This window comes from Polyodon spathula, chromosome 5 (genome assembly GCF_017654505.1).
Source record: "Polyodon spathula isolate WHYD16114869_AA chromosome 5, ASM1765450v1, whole genome shotgun sequence".
In the NCBI taxonomy this organism is placed as follows: Eukaryota; Metazoa; Chordata; class Actinopteri; order Acipenseriformes; family Polyodontidae; genus Polyodon; species Polyodon spathula.
The window spans coordinates 22475489-22494688 of record NC_054538.1 but is presented as its reverse complement, the minus strand read 5'-3'; the positions used below and the strand labels follow the sequence as shown (position 1 = coordinate 22494688).

The following is a 19200-nucleotide window of genomic DNA, read 5'->3' as shown; positions in this document are numbered from 1 at the left end:
GGATGCATTACTGTAATATAAAAAATACTCGATGTTCAAGTAAAAACTAGTCAATTAAATACATCCCTGCATTCCCAGTTAGAAGAACACAGATCTCAGTATTCCAGGGTTAATTTGTCAAACAGCATAGCGAAAGCTCTAGTTTACTTGAGTAGATATGCTGCATAAAGATTTATTTTCATTACAATGGCACCTGCTGAGCACACTATATTAAAACTCATCATTTGTGCTCAAATGAATGACTTGAGTATATCTGCAATTCATCATAAACACATTTATAACCAAATAACAAAGAGTAATGCCTTTCCTTGAAAAAAAAAATAAGCAGCTTAATTTACATTAGGCAATTGTATTTTTATTAGAATTTGCAATTATGATTTATTTGTACAAAACAAATGTGGCAGCACCATCATAAATATTATGAATTATGTTCTAGCTTAGAGGCTGATGTGTTCCTAAAGACGAGGTCTGCATAACAAATACAGAAAGAATATTACAAAAATGTATTGAGGAAAAATAAATTGAATTCATTCATCAATATAACAATCTCATTAAATAGCGAAGATCATTTACACATAAACCAAATGTGTGCTGCTTTTTCAGAAAATGTAATTAAACAAAGGTCCTCAAAAAAACATTTATTACCTAGAGGGGCAACATGTATAATCCCAGGACAAAGGGTATATATATATTATGAGATCAAAAAGTGAATTTGTATAAAAAGTCTGAAAAGGATAATAATGCATTACGGTATTTCATAGTTTCATAACTTACCCTGCATAACTCGCATACAAACTTGTCTTATATGTTGATCACTGGGCTCTTTACCCTACAGAAAAAAAATACATATTTTATTAAACATAAAGAGCTGGAGAAGTAGATTTCCAGCGGCGATTGTAGCTTTTTGAGGCTCATGCAGATATACTTTTCAAATGTATTTATTTAACCAGGACAGAACCCTTGAGAAATGCATCTCATTGCAAGGGGGTCCTGGCAGGAAAAGGCGGCAAGAAATAACATTATAAAATCAATGGCAAAAGTAGACAGATCATTTAAACAGGACAAAAAAAAACAACCATAAAAACAGTAATACAAAATAAAAGCATTTAAAAAAAACGATTCCAATTTACATGACCCTGATCATAGTCAGTATTATACAGGATTTGCAACCCTGGTCAGATTTCAAATACATATTTATGAGTGATTTAAAAAGGTATTGTGAAGAGGCTGTTTTTATGTTTGAAAGCAGCGAGCTGCAAAGATGAGATGCTTCATATACAAAGGCACATTGGGCCATATTAGATCTCAATTCAGGGATTTTAAAAGAAGGCCTCTCACTTGATTTTAGTGCATAGGTAGGGTTACATGTCTCTAATAGAGATGTAAGGTAACTTGAAGCATTTCCAGTGTACACCTGTGACCGTGGATACCCTGCCCATATGTTTATTTTGGATTATTATTATTTAAATGTACTGTTTTGTGTTGGTTTTAAAACAATGTTTTGTTATTGTTGTTTTACAGCATGGATGGGTTTTCAATTCCCCATCCAGATAAACTCATGAGAATGCGTGGTCAACAGCTAATGACTGATTAACAGATTAGCTGTCTACCACACGTATTAGAAACTGGGTAATTGATGGCCAGTTAATCCCTCGACCACGACATAAAAACCAGCAGCTTTTGCTGACGGGGATTGGGGTTGTTCAGAGGTGGAACTTAAAAGTAAGATCTAGAAAATAGAAATAACAATTGATATTTCTTTGGTTCAGTCTTTTATGAATGTCTGTTTTATTTTGACCACCATCACCACCAAGCCATCCTGCCACAACACCTTATAAACTAAACACAAAAAATGATAGAGCCTTCTATTCTCCAGACTGAACCACCCATACGTTTCATAGAGAGTACAGTGGTGCGGGTTGTAACTCACATTCACTATAAATCTTGCAGCACTGTTACAGATGAGAGCCAATGTTATCAGAACTGTATGGAATGCACTTGTGTATACAAACTCATCATAGTCTATTAAAGGTAATATAATTTGGGTTACAAATCAAGAAAGACCTTCTTGAGAGAAGAACTGCCTGTGTCTGTATAGAAAACTACATTTAACTCTTCATTTGCATATCAGATGTTCAGTATGGTATTCCAAATTTAGCAATCAATCAAGCCACAAACCAAGATATTTATATTGTGTTACAGTTTCAAGACTTCATTTGATATAAAAGCAAAATTACTTTGAAACATTGCTCAATTTAGGTGCAGATCCAAATAGCATGGTTTTAGTAGTATTTAAAACCAACCTGATAATTACTAGTTCATTTTGTAAGGCATCATAGTCTTTTGAAAGTTATGTTGGATTTCACTCAAACAGCATCCACTGACTTTGACCTTTATAAATCCACTTTATCTTTACTCACCTCACCCAAGCACAGGGCCAGACACAAATAGGAAAGAACCCTCTTGGCCCACAACTCTTCAAATTGGCCATGGTTAAATGTGTCTTGTAATTTTGCAGTTCACCATGCATTTCTCATGCAGATTTAAGTATATGTTTGCATTTGCACACGGTGACCATTCTGTACATTATATGTCCACAACCTATATGTGCACAACCAAGACCATCAAAGGCTATGCATGTGTGTATACAAACACTTAATTGTACAGCTCTGTGCATTATCCTGCTCATACTATGCTTTGCTGCACTGCTAGACCAGAAGTGTAGTAGACAACAGTAAGCTTTTAGAAGGGCTATAAGAATGTCATGAAATCAATCAATACTTACAGCTGGCCCCTGTGACCCAGGCAGGCCAGGGACACCCCGATCTCCCTGCATCCCACGAGGTCCAGGTGAGCCAGAGGGTCCTTCAATGCCAGGCTGGCCACGGCTGCCCTCAGGGCCACGACTGCCAGGCTCACCAGGGTTACCAGTCTAAAGAAGTTAACATTTTTTTTTAAATGGTTATATGCTGGGATGTAAATGTTTTAGAACGTAGGTGTAAGCCAGGGCAGCATGAAGTGATTACAACAATAAATGCTGCATATCTTTTTATGCTAATTTGTATTTTTTGAGGGAAAGTATCAATTACTTGCATTGATGGCTTAAATCGTTTTTACCCATGAGTCTGGGGGAAATGTAGATGTATTTATTTAACTCCAGTTTTCTTATTACATTAAAAGAAAATTTTATATTTTGGACATGGCTGCTTAAAATCATGTTGTTTAAAGCAAGATTTAACAGTCCTTGAGTTTGTTGAATTTAGAGTGCATCTACCTCTGGGATCCTCGGTTTACAGACTGAGACGATGTGTGAATTTTAGCATTCACCTTCGACTCTCATGTTTACTGAGGACTTTTTGGTGCTGCGACCCAGAACATACTTCAGTCATGCACTTTAGGATCATTAAACCTTCTGCATATGATTGCTACTGCAAATACCAACATCCATTTACATTGACAGGAGACTGTACATGCATTTACTTATTTACAAATCCAAGATTAGACGTTTAAGAGTCAATTCAAGTGTGTTTAAGTTAGTCAAGTGTACTGTCCATAACAGTGCTATTGTAGGAAACTAACCCAGTGATTTAAACGTTAACTTAGGATAAACAAATATTTCAATTCAAGGCTAAATCTAAGCTGCTAGATCCTGGTACCTTTGTTGTATGTCACATAGTCTGATTGCTGCTTGAACCAACTCTAAATTGATTAGATACCAGGAAGCAGGTGCAACTTTTCATCGATAGCACTGTCTTTAAAATATATTCATTTTCCAAACTGAAGTATAAACACCAATAAAATAATCACAAGATCTTCAATAGAGAAAGATAATATTCAACAGAAGAACAGTGATAACATTGCTAGTGCAAAGTAGAGATAAAAATTGGGTGAGCACTCTGTTAAATAACATGTCTCTAAATGTGCCACAATACTGTAGTTATAAGGATGACTGTGATTCATTTTATAAGGCGTTATTTATGTTGCATGAGACAGGGAAAGTACCACTGTACAGTCAAAGTGTTTTCTGAAGTTGTTGGTTGTTCGTTACCGTTACCTTTTGCTAAGCTATCAAGTATGTTTATTACATCGTCGGCAGTGCTGAGGCAAGAAAATGTAAATGTTTCATTATTATTATTATTATTATTATTATTATTATTATTTATTATTATTATTATTATTATTATTAGTTTGTATTCTTCAGACAGGCAAACAAAAAGCCTTATTTATGACTTGACAAAGACTGGTGCATTTATACCTGCACCTGTCTGTGTGGAGAGGCAGTATGCCCCTAGGACTGCAATGAAATGTCCTTGGTAAGGAATTTATCAGCCTGTTACTTTTTGAGGTTTATGTCCCTATTAATTTAATGAGAAATTTCTGTGTGATTAAATGTCCCTCTTAAGATGTATTTTAATTTGACCATAACATTGCTTTATCAGCTGTGCTCATTTCAGGTCATACACTGATGAAATCTTAAAAATGCATTTAATAGGTAATGGTGTGTTGTTTAATTTTCTGCCACAAGGAGGCAGCACTATGAGTGTTAAATATGTTGGCCTTTACATTCCACCAGGGTCTGCCCATCAGGGGTCATTCATTTCACCTCCATGGTACTGATTTTTCTTATTGGGTAGTACACCTCTTCTCTAGAGATAAGACAAGCCATTACTTTGCATAATGTGGGTAAACCGAGACTCGGTTAATTATGGAACCATTTTCTTTTAAACTTGTAATTATGGCTTAATCTCATTTAAAGACAGAACTGCATCCTGCATTATCCACTTGATCGAGCATTAAGTTAAGGTCTGTTGAAATGTCACGCGGTTAGAATTCCAATGGTGCTTTGGCAAGATGAAGTGATTGAGGACAGTTTAAAAACTGAAAGAGCCTGAGAAAATTTTTCAAAGTTTTGTTTTATTTGTTTTTTATCTACAAAAATACTATAATGCTTGAATAAGATTAAGATTGTGAGACAGTAACATAAAGCTTGTCACCGTGAGAATGTGTATGTTATGCTGATGATTTTTGGTGAGGAGCATTGTGTACGAAAGAGACCATTAAAACAGGTTACAGCCTTTTTAACTCTATTTATATGCACTACAATATTCATGACGGTTAATGCAAAGACCATAAAGTGCTGGTCAATTTAGATATGCACGTCATCGATTATTGTACAAAAAAATCCTGAAATAGTAGCATTACAATTAAGATTTTTTTTTTTTTCCTGATACTTACAGATCCTTTGGGTCCAGGTTCTCCTTGATCACCCTGTAAAAATACAAACAACATTAAAATTGATTTCTATACCAATGTATTTTTTCACACTTGCATTTGCGTTCTTAATGTGTATTGCTCTGTGCCTGCTGTCCCTGTCATTAGTATTAAAGTAGTCGAGAAAAGATATATATTATCATGCCATGTGTAGCTGTATGTCCTTTTAAATAAAATGAAAACAAAACAAACTAAATAAAACAAGTATTGTTGCTTTAGACTCACCATATCACCTTTATCACCAGCTGTGCCCTCTGATCCAGGATCACCCTAGAAAAAATACAGAATGATAGTAACAACAAAATATTAACAAAATAAAAAAAATCCAAGAAAAGAAAATCTTAAATATATATATATTTTTTAAAATCTCTATAATTACTTACTTGTTCGCCTTTAGGGCCGTCCAAACCAACAGCACCCTAAAGAAAATGAAAGAGAAATTGCTGTGCTGAGATTTTTTTATTGTATTTTATTTTTTTTAATTTATTTTTGGTTTTCTAGGAATTTGGCTTCAGAAATATATTTAATACAGTAATAAGCAAAACTGCCCCTATGGGCCCAGCACTGTTCTCCCTAACAATGTACTGTATGTGGTGCTTCCCCATCACTGCACCACCTCAATGTGGGCCACTTCCTTGGACATGCTTTGGCATTGGGTCCACACCAAAAGTATACTGAGGAATCCAGGGTGATTCCTCTTTCAAAAGCCTCAGCGGAGTGAGTAAAGCTGGGATACCAGTTGCCAAGAATGCTGGTCAACTTGATTCCAGAGTTGGATTCTCAGTTGGATTAATGTTTAGTAATTAAGATGGGCACCACAAAGAAGATAATGCCCCAGTCGGGTTGGATGCTACAGCTATGGCCACACATTTTGCATCACTTATAATTTTAGGATTGACACAAAGAAAAACAAAAATAATAATTTATATATATATATATATATATATATATATATATATATATATATATATATATATATATATATATATATATATATATTATTTTTTATTTGACATCATGTAATCAAATAAACTGAAAAATTATATTGGAAAAGTCTACAGAAGGCCAGTGTTAGTATAGTTTTTCATGTTAGATTTTTGTCTGTTTTTTGTCAAGTATATGGAAAACTGTAACGCAGTATGTAATTCAATATCTTATTGCATCACTAATAAGCAAGTTTTATTTGATTTTATGAAGCAAAATTAGTTAATTATATAGGGTGTTGCAAAACCTTTGGCCACAGCTGTACTTTGAAGGGCACAAATTAAATTTCACTAAGGATAAACTTGACCAACAACCCTGGGTACAGTGACCTCAACATATTTTTCTGGCAGCACAGTGTCTATTGATACTTATTCTACTGCACATAGTATACTGTGCACAGGTTGTTGGCATTGCGAAAACACAGTAAGAATGAGGGTTTTACAAACTGAACACAGTGGAACAGGCTTTAGCAATAAAGCACTAAGATCAGTTACAAACATATTATGCATATGATATGTTTTATCACAGCTTATATCTAACAAAACTGAAGTTGCTTTTTAAAATATGCTTTAACATTTCAGAATCAATGTACGTTGCTCCTTTTTCCTTGCATTGTCTGCTGGATACAGAACGGTTGGACAGCTTTTTGATGAAGTTATCACGTGACCACACTAAGAAAGCCCAATATAACTGCAACAACTAATCGCTTGCAAAACTACAGCAATACAGATTCGTGAAGATTGCTCTTCATGATTTTAAAATTACATTTGGCTCATCGTAAAGCTAATTAGTCCAAACCTTTGACTACTGTAAATGTATAGAAACATCTCAAGCCTTGACAACACTTATCCTTACCCTGTCTCCTTTAACTCCGGGCAGGCCTGGGGGACCAGGAAGGCCTGGGAGACCAGGATCACCTTTTGGGCCCTACAAGAAGACGACAAAAAAGAGAAAGATTTATCAACGTGAGGCATGCAATTTTTATTTTTATTTCTTCTTTAAATATGTGAAAAATAAAAAAAAAGGTAATAGTAAAAACATTTTTGCAGTCAACCTGGCCTTTTCTCCTGTGATCTCTGCTCACTGGTGTTCAAATTCCTCTCAAACAGAAAGCTCTTTCAGCCCAGGCATTCAAGCTGTGATTCTGCTATTACTGTGTAAATACTGAGTGGTCAACGGCAACAAGGAGCCATTCATGCTGCTTCTCACTGCAAGCTCTGCTACCACAGGGTCTCTCTGTCACTAGCATACAAGAACAACACACTACTGTATATCTGCAGCCTGCAACTCTTCTTAAGACTGCAATTTAATTTGTTAGAATACTTTTTTGATAATTATTTAGTTGTGTAGTGTTATAAACTAGGATACTGGAAAACAATACCCTATTTACTGCACACCTATAAATTATTCAGTTTATCAATTCTGTGTAATACGCATGATGGTTAAAGCATAATTGATAATGACAACTTGAACACAATGCTGAAATTGCAGGTCATAATATACTTGTGTTTTCTGAAGCAATGTGTACATTGTGTGTGAAGTGACCTGTAGTAGACATGATTGTTGAATATGCTAAATTAAAAAGAGAAAAATGCATTTTACAAACGCAAAGAAATGATAAACTAACTTACAATTAGAATTGTTACTGCTCTCTAATTGATATGTGAAACATGGGTATGACTTATTAGTACAATATCCTATTATAAAATATGTTGCATTAAATTACTGAATCAGTGCAATTACAGAGTTTACAATAAATGTAGATAAAGTTCCTTACCCGGACTCCTGGTATACCTGTGGGACCAGGTGGACCCTGCACACCTCTTTCACCCTGGAAAGAAAAAGAGAAGGATGTTACTGATGATCCACACATATTCAATAAAGTATGCTTCTTCAAACACTTCTTCTTACCTACTGGGGGCACTTCTGTTGTCTTACCTGATTCCTACAATACTCTATATACATTAGCACCTTTGTGAACCCTATATTGTCCATCAAGTCAAATCTTCATAATTTCAATAAAAGCAATCTGTTAATAACAATTCACCAATTCAGTACTGAACTATTTTTTAAATCAAGTTGTTAAAAAAACACACATAGTTGTATTTGAACTATATATATATATATATATATATATATATATATATATATATATATATATATATATATATATATATATATATGTGTGTGTGTGTGTGTGTGTCTATATGGCTCCCTTTGCAGTGTGTTTACCTTTTACTACTAGCTACTAACAACCAAACGAGCAAGATGGGCCGAATGGCCTCCTCTCGTTTGTAAACTTTCTTATGTTCTTATGTTCTTGTTATTTATTTGTTGCAGAAATACTTAGCCAGAGAGGCAAAACATGTGAAAAATCAATTTGGGAACATCTCTCTTCTTTTCGGGAGTTTAATATTTACTGTATTACAAAAAGTATTTTAAAAGTCATATCTTTCAGTAATCGCATTGCATCCCATACTAAACTTGTTATGGCACTTGATTCTTCGCTGGACATACTTTTTCAATTCTGCCTGAACAATCCCCTAATAATTATGTGCTATACAGAAACCCTGTCCTAGAGGTCAGAACTTGTCAGGGGAAACATTTTCTCAGCATGCACAAAGATCTCTTTGTTCCCAAGTATGGGGTTATGTTGGTGTGTTCCCAATGAAGGTCTGTTAAAAATAGTATTAGTTACAATGCAATATAATCCTACAGGTAATTTCTAAATGATATGTTATATCTTAATATAATCAACAATATATTTAGAAATATTTTAGACAGTGGTGCCAGGTTCTGAGAAATAGGTGGTATTTCTAGTTTTGGAAGTTGCCTTTTAAGTTAGCGTTACCATACTATCCACACTAACTAAATAATACATTATCAACATACATTGAAATCACCTAATTGTCATTAATTTCATCGCAATTACATTTTTGATTATCTGTGATTTTTTAGGTTGTGTGAATAATGCATGTGGCTTTTGCCTTTAAGTTGCATTCCACCAGCTACTTTCATGCTTAAGGCTTTATTTGATAAAAAAAATTCAACTACTTTTGTGCTGTTTCTTGTTTGGTATTAAACACGCACATTTCCAGTTTAATTCTGCCTAACCATTTTACTTCATTCATTTTGTAGAAAAAAATTATATCATTCCTACTATATTTATTATTTTAGGATATTTTGTATAAGTAACATTTTGAACTTCATAATAACAAAAACCAACCCTCCCACAAGGGGAAGAAAATATTGTGCTCAATCCAGCTAAAAATTATGATGCTTTAAACAGTAATTGGTGCCTACGATGATTTTCATAAATAAAAAAAAAATGTTTTACTTATCTTGAATTTGCAGTTTGATGGCAGAGTTAATAATTAAGTTAACAAGTCACATCACAGCAGTAATGCTGTCGGATTAGAAACATTCTTTCGTGGCTTATCTGGCGTCAACACCAGAAAAACTATTACAGTGCATTTTCTAAGACAGAATCCTAGACAGTCATTAAGTGACAATGATTTGGCTTTAAAGCTTGCAATTCTCAGCAGGCATGCAAATTGAGAAAGTGAAAAATTATTGGATGAATTTATGACTATATGATATAAAACACTGGACAAATAAGAGGACAGAAACTTCCTTTTATTTGTCGAGTGTTTTATCATATAGTGTTTTATATCATATATAAGCTTCTGAGCTTCATATGGAAAAACACCTCACTCAAAACAGCCTGTTGATTCCTATTTCACTGACAAGATGGTCCCAGCTGTACATATGTAATTAATTAAATAACTTGTTCCTCCACAGAAAAAGCTGTAGCATATTTTGATTGGATCATTGTACAACCCCCTGGATTACGTAATAAATCTATCTTCTCCTGGGATTACCCCTAGAAATACATGGTTGGTGCAATCCAGGGGGATTCCACGGTGCTGTAAAATGATATAATAAAATCCAAGGGAGTCTTATCCTGATGCGATATAAGTTGATCAAATCAACAACTCAGACAAATATGTACATAGTAAAAGAGTTTTAACAAATAAGACTGCTTTTAGCTTTCCAATGCTCAATGACCAACTATAGAGTATAGAATATAAAAGAGCATTTATTGAATTTGCAGTTAGTCATATGGTTATCAGGGGGTGGTTTTATTCTACAAAGTGAGCTATTTTCAAGAATTCCAGCACCGGTCGCTGGGTGACAGTGTATACAACGTATAGCTAGAAAGAAAAACATTTTGAAAAATATGCCTTCCAGGGGCAAAGTGTACTGTAATAGGAATGCCACCTTTGATGGAATAGTTTAAAAACATTAAGTAAAAAGGGTATATAAAAAGATGAGTATCATTGATGTGGCCAATGGTTACATGACGCAGTGTTGCAGTGAAACTGATAATGTTTACTGGATAATACCAGTAATGGAACTAGAATGAATCCAGAAAACAGCTGTGTACCAACTGTAAAGCCAGTATCTTAAAGATTGTGGTCTGCATCAGATTGTGGAAGGGAAATGGTTCAATTGTACGCTTCGAGTGGAGTGAAAAAATCAAGAGACATGATGACCGATCTTCCCTTTCAGCGATTTTATCCTCTGCAATGATGATGTTTTTTAGAATTGTTCACTTGACCCAAAATTAATACTTACAACTGCATAGAGTCCATATCCCTTTCTTTCAAACACTAGTTCACTTATGGAAACTCGATTAATGCCTCAAAATACATCAGCAGTGCAAGCATAACAGTTGTACATTAATAAATGTAAACATGTAATACTCACTGGTCCTCCTCTCGGTCCAACTGGGCCTACTTCCCCTTGTTCTCCTCGCTCGCCCTATTAAGGTAGTATTACATAAGATTTATATTTTTTTTTTTTAAATCTCACTTCAGCAACAAAAATCAATAAAAAAGCAAAGGATTTCATTTTAACTTACAGTTTTCCCAGCAGATCCCATTGTTCCAAGTAAACCAGAGGCACCGGTATCACCCTGTAATGCAAATTAGGAAATTCATGAACATATCTGGCTTTCAAGTTACTCAAACAACTACAACAAGTTTGTGTTTGTTACTAAAATGATCATCAATCCAACAGCTCCAGTTGTCCATAATGAATGTAAGCTGTCTTTGAGATACTGTGGCAAGTTGCATTGATACAGCTGTTCAGCAACACTTCACCAAGCTGTGAGAAGTGTAATACTGACAGCGGCTTAGCTCCTCGATCAAAGGGAATTATCTACAGTGTAAATGAGTACCCCTTGCCAGATGAGCTGTCCTGAGTTAAACACTTTGACAATATAACCAAATTAATCTAACTTTCAAAGAGGTGGTAAATAAATATTTGCTTACTATGAAAGGCACACAAAAAAGGCTCTCCATAAAGAAATAACTTTTAAGTTATTAGCACCGCTGACTAGAAGTCATTTATTGTAATTGAGAATTATTTTTAAAAAGGTCATTTTCAGCAGTTAATTATGCCTGGTGTAAAATAAAGGGCATAATAAATCAGACTCGGAGCTGAATGTCCTGGATTATGACAGAAGCACACAGCCACCCAGGTGTTTTTTTTTTTTTAATGTGTCCAATTATTTTACCCGCGATTTTCTACCCAGTTTGGACAGTCCAATTGTTTTTCCCCTCACCATAGCAATTCCCCAGAAAGCTCAGGGGAACCGAAGGTTCAGTGGGCGTCCTTCGATCCCACGACCAAGCCAGCTTCTTCTTTTACACCCAGGATGTTCCAAAATGAATGTCAGCAAGCTATTGGCCTCGAGTACAAAGGCCAGTCCTGCAGGTGTCTGCTCTGAGCTCAATGGGTGCCTGGCTAGCAGGGTTTGCGATGAGGAGAAACAGTCCCTGACCGTTTTGCCCCTCTAAACCACAAGAAAGCCAGAGCCAATGTGACACTCTCTTTGGAATCCCCAGCGAAGACTGGTGACTTTGCTCAGTCACGACGCAAACCTGCACTGTATGACTCATCCAGCACGTCACGTGGCTGTGCTTTAACCAGGTGAGCCACTCCAGTCATTTATTTGTTTTTGCTGCTCGCTGGTTTGAACTGCAGGTTGCTCATTTGTATATGAATTTTGGCTTTATTTATGTGGAGCATTGGACAGGGACACAGACATGTTGTATCAGCTCCCTAGCTCTCAAGCCAAAGAGCTAGCAGCTGTGGCCCTAGTATTATAATTCTTAATTACATTTTACGATGGACAATTTATCAACATTTAGTTGTAACTCTAAAGAAATACATACCTTTTCACCACTCAGACCCTTTGCACCATAAGAACCAGGTAAGCCCTTAAAAGGTAATAAGAAACAAAGTTAAATTGAACCCATTTCCTTCCACAATGTTGCAATATTTTCATCTCTTTTTATATAATTTATAAACAAAAAAAGAGAAGACCTGTATATTTGTTTATGATAACAATTTTAGTAATATCCACAGTTTATTTTTCTATAACTTCACCAGGCTGGGCTAATGACTACAGAGGGGTGTGATTGTGTATCAGGGTTTGTCTTGGGGTGGTCCCCCTATATTCCATGCCTTTGAGGGCATAAGGGCCAGCCCAGTCAGATCTGTAAGCTGGGGAGGGGAGCGTCATTAGGTATTTATCAGATGAAAAGGGCTTTAGCTTTATTATAAACATGCAATGAATACATACAGTGATCCCTTGCTAGCGGAGTTACATTACAGATCTAAAAAATGTGTGAAATACTGAGGGCAGTGAATTGGTGAAGGATCCTTATACAATATAGTATAATTTACTGTCAACCAAATCAAATTTGTGAGTTATCAAACTGTGACTGCCTTTAGTTTTCAATGAGTATTTTAATAATTCATAGAAATGCACATAGCAAAATGTAATTACCTTTGAAGAAATTGTATATATTTAATAGAATGAAAACAACAGGCTTGAATGAAGCATGAAGACCATTTATAAGATAAATGTTGCCATAAAATCTGGATACAAGTTAAAATCAAAACAAATATGAAGACACTGTCGAGGCATGGCGATGACAATGAATTTGCTATTTAAAAATGGCTTTAAGATGCACGTACTGGAAGACCCTGAAGTCCAGATTCACCCGGCGCGCCTGGTTTTCCAGAGTCACCCTAGAAAAGAACAAAGATTAAATAGGTTTGTCAGGCCCATACTATTACTTTAACAAGTTTCACAAATATAATATTTAAAAAGAATATCAACTGTACCTTTGCACCTGGCATCCCAGGGATTCCATCACGTCCATCTACCCCGGGTAATCCCTGATAAAAACAAAATAAACAGATCGCAGAGATTGAACTACTATAATAAACTACAGTACTACTCTATGATCGATTGCTTTGTCCTCTAAACTCCCAGATCACAGTGCCATCAATACACTTTTCTGTACTCTTTGGAATTCAATTTTGTAGTGTACAGGATACTACCTGATGGGTGGAAAGAGTATATTAATTGATTCATTGTGATCAATATTTACACCTTTCAGAATGAGTTTGGTGAAATTGAACGCACTTGAATGTGTATTGGAGGTGTATGGAAAAATCCATTTGAATTTAATGATGGATTTTGTAGTTATTGTAGCTAAATGCTTTTTAATTAGCATTTAAGGACTTTGCAGATTGATTTCTATGTATTTCACTACATTCTAATTGAGCAAATCACAAAAAAGTTCTGTAACACACGCACACACACACACACACACACACACACATATATATATAGTGCCTGTATGTCGATATGCCAGCCTCTGTGTATTTAACAACAGGGGACTGTGATTGCACAGGCCTAACGAAATCAACTTTCCTGAGAAAAGACAGACTCTCAAGCTGCATAGTTAAGTGATAAGGGCATGTAGTCTTGCAAGAATATGTATAAGGCTTGGAATCTATGACTGTCCTTTCTTCAAAAAGAATGAATGCAAGCATAACATTACTTGTTAAATTACTACAATGAGTTAATAAAACAACACGTTGTATATGTTTGTAATCCAGTGAGTAGTACTAATGCAAAACAATGAAATAATACACGTACAGATTCTCCTTTTGAACCTGGAAGCCCTGAAATTCCTCTTGGACCTTGAGGCCCCTAGAAAATGAAAAATAAGAAAGCTGTGGTGGGTATAGGCATAACACAAAACACAACTAAACATTTCACAGATCATATCAAGAATATATAAATACCATAAATACTGAAATAGAGCACAGTAGAGAGCAGGGAGTGTATTACAATACAGTGGAATTCCATCAAGGCGGTTTGATGGTGAATGCTAATTTTATCTATGAACTGTCATCAGATCCACAAGATGCAAATACAGTGTTAAACCCTCCATGTAATCTGTCATATTTATTAATATATGCTGTTACATTTTAAACTGTTGGCTAAGTATTTAAACAATAATATACACATTAACAATATTGGTTCCATATCTAGAATATACACTAGTTTCAATGTGATTTAGGAAGTAGAGAACTAAAAACAAAAAAAAAACATGCATTCCAGTAAAATGCATACAGTGATAAGGCTTCAGTATATATTGGTAATTCATACTAAAAATAAAACCATCACAATGTGACTTAGATCCTAATGCTGAGTCTCTGGAAACTGTAAGGTGCAGGTCAGCCACCATAGAGTGTACTGGTATAACTGTAGAAATGTAATCACCATCTGGGGGGTTAAAAATGTTCCCCCTAGTTAAGACCAACCCCACAGGCATTATAAACAAAAACAACTGGAACTTTCCTGCCAGTACCCTAGATTTCCCACAGTGCCTGGCTGTTCATTTGTGGTAAACAATGCAATGCTGAGATCTAGAGACATGGCAGTGACTTCATTTTTGTCTTCAGAGACTAACATGCCTGCAGATCCCGTCATTGCAAAGATAAAAATAGTTCACCAGTAATGAACCGTCATTCTAATTATTATATCAAAAAGATACAGGTGTGGCTCCTAATACACGGGAATTTATTAACATATTGTAGGAATAACAGAATAGTTGCAATGCTGGATTTACAGATAACTTGAGGAGAACAAAAAGAAAGATTTTGCTACTTACAACGTCCCCTTTTGGCCCAGTCTCACCCATTACGCCTCTCTGACCTTGATCACCCTAAGCGCAAAAGACATTAAAATTGGTTAAGCAAATTCTAAATGTGTATAAAAATCAGAATATCAAAATAGTCAATACATTAAAAAAAAATGTCTTACACACTTTAACAACCAGGGAATACATTGCACAAAAAAATAAAACAATTATATTCAGGACGACTGCACTTAAGTTTGCACAATCAATGCACATTTCATTTAGAATTACATTTAAAAAGAAAAAGAGAGGGATTGTCCAGAAAAATTATTATTTATTTGCGATGTACTATTTCTACTATTTTGTTATTATTGACCCTTGTACCTTTGATCATTTTGTTTTGCCTTTGTTTTACATGAATCATATGGAATCCTGAATCTTCAGATTTCCTTTAATATAAAATTGTACAGTGTATAACAATGTCTGTAAGGGGCACTGCTTTTGGGGTATATATATTGTAATGATTTCACTGCTGGCTGTCTTAACGAAGCTTATGGTCTTGTGATCTAACAAAGCCAAGTCAGTAGGGACTATGCAGAAGCAACATACTTCCCCATTTAAAGAAAGCGCAGGATTGCGTCAGCAACGACCATGTGACTTTTATTTACTTGTGAAATATATTTATGGAATATCTTATATGATGCATTATGGAGTTTTTACAAGCATCTTTACAAGATTAGACTGGACTATTTTAATGTTTTATCTAATTTATCACAGTAAGGGTGACATGAAGCTGTGAAAATGCAGATTTTTATTTTTTTTATTTTTTTTATTTTTTTGTCATCTGCACTGATTAAATTGCCCTTTTAGTTCTTTGTGTTTAATGTTCCATTATAAACATCTGGGGCTGAACAATCAATGTTCTATAGGAATTTACTTATTAAGGTTCCAAAAAAATGTAAAGGATTGCAGAGAAGTAAGTTTTACAAAACGCTTAAAGAGCCAGCAAGACTGTTGCCAATACTATTACAACAGGGTAGGTCATCCTTACCAAAAAGCATTATACCAAATAAAGCCGAGATGGTTCTGTCAGAGGGGAACATACTTGTGCTAATCAGACTCCGTAGGCCTACTTTTAACTGAATATGGCTTGCTGAGAGTGCCTGATTATACTAGTCACTATCAAATTGCATAGTGGTGGTTAGCCTTTGGACAAAGCTTTGGTATCTAAATCTTGTATCTGTCTTATTTAGACCCAGTCTGGTAAACAGGGGAAAATGCATTATATGCATTGTACTTAATTCATGCACAGGAGGACAACATTTAATTATGGATTGGAGATAGGCTCCAGCAGTGGTGTATGTTTATATGATGTTGATGAACCATTGTCTAAAATCCGACAGACAGACAGAAAGGCAGACAGACAGACACTTAGAAATCCACTTACAGTTGCACCCTGCAGACCCTGAGGACCTGGTTCACCATCATGTCCACGCGCACCCTAGAAAGAGAAGTCATTGAGTCTTACTCTACAAATAATCACTCAGGTTTTCAGTTCAAATATGCAATAACACTATTTTGGTTAAGGTTTTATATAATTATTAAAGTTGGTTTGTAATAGGCATTGTGTTTATTTTTAAATGGAAACACACTTTTGGAGCATTAATTATGGCTCTGAGACAATAAAAAACCTTTTGGATAAGAATCACTGTTACTTTTTTCAAATATTCATTTTCTAAATGGACTGTAAACTCCACACTCCAAAAGCAGCACAGTGTGTTGGCTTTGGCTATGATTGCATTCATTGTGGCACTGGATCCAGAATGTTCTCTAATACGATAAGGAGGTATGGCAGGACTGTCATCCATGTGGGTGTTCAAGTTCAGGTAGGCTTGATGACAAAGATCATCTGTGATATGCACAGCATTTCATCCTGTACATTAATGAACAAAACTGAGGTCTGGAGTCTGTGCCAACCAGGAGAAGTGTCAGACTCAATTCTCATGAAATCTGTCCCAAACAGTAGCAGCTCTGTGGGTTTGCATTATCATCTCTGAAGTGTGGCCTTGTCAGCTAAACTGTTCAGTTCCTACACAGATGCAATGTGGGCATCCAAAACGACCCATACACCAGCAGAGTACCCCCACCACACAGCAGCCACTCCATTCTTCACTCTTGATCATCACTGACCAAATGAAATTACTCATTTTAGAATGCACAGTAAAGCAGTTTAAAACAGGACTGTCTGAAGGTCAATCAAATTCATTTACTGTTGTTCATAATCAACAGTTTTTGCAGTTAACCTCATGTAATCCCACAGAGTTACTGTATGCGCATGGCCGTTCCATATATACTAACCTTAGAATTACAAGCCATCCAGATCCATATACCGTACGAGAAGTAAAACAACTTTGTTTTGTTTGTTTTTGGTGATACCTTTCTACTGAGTCAGCTGTACATGTATATCAAATATACATTTATGGTATAAGTATTTTAGATACATATTCAGCTGTTCCATTAAAAGGTATTTCCTGTATATATTGTATCTGATAACACATTTTATAAGGTGTAAAAAAGTTCATTTTAAGTGATGATGCATTTTGGAAGTGGATTGTAGCTACTGAACTTCAAATTTGAGAGGTACAGTAAGAAATGAAATGATACATACCCTTTCACCTTTAGGTCCCATCATGCCTGTGATTCCCCTTATACCCTGAGGACCCTACACATCGGATAAAAAAAAAAGATGATTAGCAAAGATGGGTATTCCCAGTTAAACAGAAGAACAAATAAATTGTGTTGATGAAATCTATAAGAGGCTTAAAGAAAAAATACAATAATAAAATACAATCAGCACCTTATCTTATGTTTTTTATTGTTTTTAAGACTGTACGCAATCGAAATGTATTTAAATCAGCTATACAGTATAGAGGGTTGTATTTAAATCACTGTAGAAAACACTGTAACAATGAGAGGAACACATTTAAATACTTACTGTAGGGCCTTGTGCACCGACCTCCCCAGAGGCCCCCTGGTCACCCTCTTCACCCTATGAAACAAGAGGTGGATAACGTTCACCTGCATTGTACCAATATTACCACACAATGTATGATAAATAACATGCATAAAAAGTGTTCTCACAAAGACTATAATTCCACCTAGCAAGAAATGTGGATACTTCTCTAACTTCAGAAAACAACAAAGTTGTGTTATTGTTCTTCTTAGTGGTGTGTAGGCAAAAACCCATCCTAAAGCTGTTATCCTTAACCTGCTTTAAGCCTGACTGGACCTTTTGTTGTTTGGCCACTAACTAGGGTGTGGATAAATTAAGTTCTTCTTTATACCCTTTTATGTATAGGTGCTCTTGCTGGAGTGTGGATAAATTAAATTCTATTGTATACAATTTTATGTATGCATAAGTGCTGCCATTTACCTTTATTGAACCCCATTGTTTTTTTGTTTTTTTTTATTACCATTATTTGATCAAATAAGGACTTCCAGAAGTGTGGTCTTACCTTGTGTCCCTGCTTTCCTGGTTCACCTGATTCTCCTTTTACACCTTTATGTCCCTAAAGAATATTCAATATTTACAGATCAACATCCTCATTGAAGTAAAACAGGCATATTTCAATATTTACTATAGTATTACAATGTGTTTTATGCATTCCTGTCACATTCTTCTCCTTCAGTGTCCTGTGTGGTGCTGTTACTGTATTCTCATCAGACATGGGAAATCATGTAGAGTTCGGCCTGGTCAGTGCTTGAATGTGGGACCAATACTCAATAGCGGGTGTTGTAAGAAGTGGAGGAGGGAACACTACCTTTTGGAACAAAAACAGTGTCTTAGGTATTAGGAAACACTGTGCTATAGGAATGCAATGTCAAACCAACTTAATGTGTAATTTGAGGAAAATAAGAAGAAAAGAGTAAAGGT

At 35.4% G+C, this 19200-nt stretch overlaps 1 protein-coding gene across 1 annotated transcript in view; it reads right to left on the bottom strand.

Moving 5' to 3' along the window:
* Positions 1-19200, bottom strand: part of col9a1b (collagen, type IX, alpha 1b) — a 42316-nt gene that overhangs the window by 2812 nt on the left and 20304 nt on the right. Inside the window, exons 18-35 of the mRNA XM_041251456.1 lie at positions 18782-18835; positions 18262-18315; positions 17935-17988; positions 16714-16767; positions 15300-15353; positions 14279-14332; positions 13456-13509; positions 13306-13359; positions 12498-12542; positions 11180-11233; positions 11026-11079; positions 8033-8086; positions 7111-7182; positions 5655-5690; positions 5497-5541; positions 5236-5268; positions 2786-2932; positions 775-829 (exon numbers count right to left, since the gene is read on the bottom strand). Of these exons, the coding sequence (XP_041107390.1) occupies positions 775-829; positions 2786-2932; positions 5236-5268; positions 5497-5541; positions 5655-5690; positions 7111-7182; positions 8033-8086; positions 11026-11079; positions 11180-11233; positions 12498-12542; positions 13306-13359; positions 13456-13509; positions 14279-14332; positions 15300-15353; positions 16714-16767; positions 17935-17988; positions 18262-18315; positions 18782-18835 (1027 nt within the window). The remainder of the gene's footprint in view (positions 1-774; positions 830-2785; positions 2933-5235; positions 5269-5496; positions 5542-5654; positions 5691-7110; positions 7183-8032; positions 8087-11025; positions 11080-11179; positions 11234-12497; positions 12543-13305; positions 13360-13455; positions 13510-14278; positions 14333-15299; positions 15354-16713; positions 16768-17934; positions 17989-18261; positions 18316-18781; positions 18836-19200) is intronic.